General features: G+C 53.0%; 2 protein-coding genes across 2 annotated transcripts, besides 5 other annotated features; both read left to right on the forward strand.

Moving 5' to 3' along the window:
• Positions 1–2,846: a sequence feature (heterozygous, Esmeraldo-like haplotype).
• Positions 8–58: a microsatellite.
• Tc00.1047053510617.10 (hypothetical protein, conserved) lies at positions 85–597 on the forward strand (the record flags this gene model as incomplete). The annotated part of the gene is made up of 1 exon (XM_797732.1): positions 85–597. The coding sequence occupies one exon, from the start codon at positions 85–87 to the stop codon at positions 595–597; it is 513 nt and encodes a 170-aa protein (XP_802825.1).
• Positions 630–650: a microsatellite.
• On the forward strand, positions 781–2,846 carry Tc00.1047053510617.19 (hypothetical protein, conserved; the record flags this gene model as incomplete). Its single annotated transcript, XM_797733.1, has 1 exon — positions 781–2,846. A coding segment is annotated over one exon (2,066 nt), but the record flags the coding sequence as incomplete, so codon positions are not given.
• Positions 837–861: a microsatellite.
• Positions 901–955: a sequence feature (CT-rich).

Raw genomic sequence — 2,846 nt, forward strand, 5'->3', positions numbered from 1 at the left:
TGTGGCAACACACACACACACACAAATAGATAGATACATCCATACATACACAGAGACAGCGAGGGGATTGTGGTAGAAAGAAAAATGGATAAACTGACAAGTGTTGTGAGTATTGCGTCCAACAGCCGGGCGGCCTCGGCGGTGACGGGGGGTGAGGGTGTCTTTGAGGCAAGTGACTCCGAGTCGTTGTGCCCGTCTCTCACATGGAAGCAGCGGTTGATTGGCTGTGGATTATGTGTCTCTCTCGGCATGCTCTTTTCGATCCTCAGTTTTATTGCAATTCTTCAAATGGATTTGGTTTTCTTTAGCGTTCTTTTCTCTCTCGGTAACATTGTCTCAATTATTGGCCTGTTGTTTCTTGCTGGCCCCACGGCACAATTGCAGCGCATGTTTGCCGAAAAAAGATGGATAGCAACAACGGTGTACCTTGTGTCCGTTACTCTCACACTTTTATGCGCAATCCTGCTACACAACGCCCTGCTGGTGCTGCTGCTGTGTCTGGTACAGTGTGGAGCACTGATATGGTACGTATTGTCGTACATTCCCTTTGCAAGGAATGCGGTGAAGGCATGTTTTGGAAGCGTCATGCATCTCTAGAGTCGGTAATAGGCATCATGCGAAAATATGTCTATTATTATTATTATTATTATGCGTTCATCCCTCTCTGTGTGTCTGTGTGTATTTTTTGTTGTTGTTGTTGTTGTAATTTGTATGGAATAAAGGAGGGGAGGAACGAACGGTAGTGCGGGCCGTTAGCTGCACGGGTTCCTCCGGTTTGTCATGAAGTCAGACGAATACATGTATGCACACGTAGATGCCAACCTATGCGACATCTCAAAAAAAAAAAAAAAAAAAAAAAAATGTGGCTCTTGCGGTAAAGTTGATATTTTTTTGCTGTTGCTCTCGCTTTCTCTCTCACTTTTTTTTTCTTTTCTCAATCTCTATCTATCGCTCTGCGCAATGCCATGGTGCAACATTCTTACAAGGAAGGAACGCGAGAAGAACAGACACGCGAGGCGAAGAATGGGCAGTCACGCCAAAAGAGGGCGCAGGCCAAAATCGCGCGCGGCAAACTCCAACGCGAAGAATGCCGAGGACGGCAGCACGGCGACCAGGCATGTCCCACCGGCTCCTCCGTGCGTGGCGAAGTTGAACGCGCAGCACTGGCATGTGCTGGAGGAGGGTTGTGCGGACGTGGCGGCATTCGCGCTGCGGCCATCGCAGCACGCGCAGCTGTTAGCCTGTGCCGTGCCGCAGCGACTTGTGGAGATTCTTTTCACCGCACCATCGTCGGTTGGCCAATCCCAAGAAGGCGACTGCAGCAATAGCGGCCATGCCCCACGGCAACCTCATTCTGGAGGCTTTTACCTGCAGACTGCCGCCGCGGAGGCTCTTCGAAACCTCGTTGTCAACAGCGCTGAGGATGCCGTCGTGGATGTGTTGGCTGCCTCCACCTTTCCTACAAGTGATTCAGGGCAGCAGTCGCAGCTGCAGCAAGAACAGGGAGAAGGGAGACGTATCGGGTTTCGTGAAGGACTGGTCACCCTCCTGATGTCTGCGTGGGACACTGTGCAAAAGACACGTCGGGAGGCGCCTTTGGCCCCACCTGCGGTCGTGAGCAAAAACGAAGATGTTGGCGCCATGAGTAATGAGGAAGAGCGGGTGACGGAGGGATGTGGCGCGAATGAGGATCTTCTGCACGCGCCGTTCATGATTGCCTGCCGCGCCCTGGAGGAGGTGCTCCAGCTTATCGCCGTCTGTGTGGAAGGCAGTGAGAACATCGCGGAAGCCTTCTCCGCCCCCGGTGTTCTTCACGCATTATTGTCCCTGCTGGAGACAACAACCGGTGTCGTGTGGGAAACGTTGCAGCATCCGGCACTGTTGTATGAACCTCCCGTGGAACGACGTGGCGTGATGTGGCTACGGCAATACAAACGACGTGAGGCGGAGCTTTTGGCGGCAGTGGCTGTTGCAGCGAGTGAAGTGCTGCACCTGTTGAGTGATGAGAATGAGGTGCTTGCGTCTCTTCTGCAATCCTCCGAGGTGATGGCACCGCATCAGGCGTTCTTGACCAGATCCCTTGACGCGACGGCGATCCTGGCGTGGCTGCGTGCCGAATCATCGTTTATTTCCTCTGCACCTCCACATGCTGCTGCTGTTGCTGCGGAGTCTGAGACAAAAGACACGGAGGAGGAAAAGGAAGACGCCATGTTGTTGTCCACTGGCCGTCAGAATATTTTCTATCAGCTATGTGAAGTCTCTTTACATGTTCAGGGAACACTCATGAACTCAGCCCCCAACACGACGAATGCCGCCCGAGTACTGCCACTTGTTGTAGCCGTCTTGGACGCCCATCTGCCGCACGATGAGTGGCGTCGCACTGTGCCACTGTTGCTGCAGGGATGTGCATTGAGGGAGGAGCACCGTGCAGTTCTTATCTGTCGTGCCTTGTGGCGGTTGCGTTGCGATCAGGCGGCGGTGAATGTGCTTCATGCCGTTGTGAACGCCATCTGCAGCCTCAACGAGGCCGACGCGGACGATGAGACGGCGTTTCAGCGCAATCCGCATTCAACATTGTTGTATGGCACAAACGCCATGTATGTTGTGGGTAAGCTGATGAAGGATGCTCTCCGACTACCTACAGACGCCAATGGAAATAAAAATAACAACAATATAATTAAAAACGAGGATAACACACATGTGTCCTCATTTGATCCCGTGAACGGCGGGGATGACGTTGTGGTGGAGCGTGCGCTACGCGCTGCCGCTGGGACCTCCGGCACGGGTGGTCTCATCACCAAACTACAGCTGCTTGTGTTATCCAACGAGGTGGGGGTGTGGAGCCT

The sequence above is a fragment of the Trypanosoma cruzi genome, genomic scaffold (genome assembly GCF_000209065.1).
Source record: "Trypanosoma cruzi strain CL Brener 1047053516799 genomic scaffold, whole genome shotgun sequence".
In the NCBI taxonomy this organism is placed as follows: domain Eukaryota; phylum Euglenozoa; class Kinetoplastea; order Trypanosomatida; family Trypanosomatidae; genus Trypanosoma; species Trypanosoma cruzi.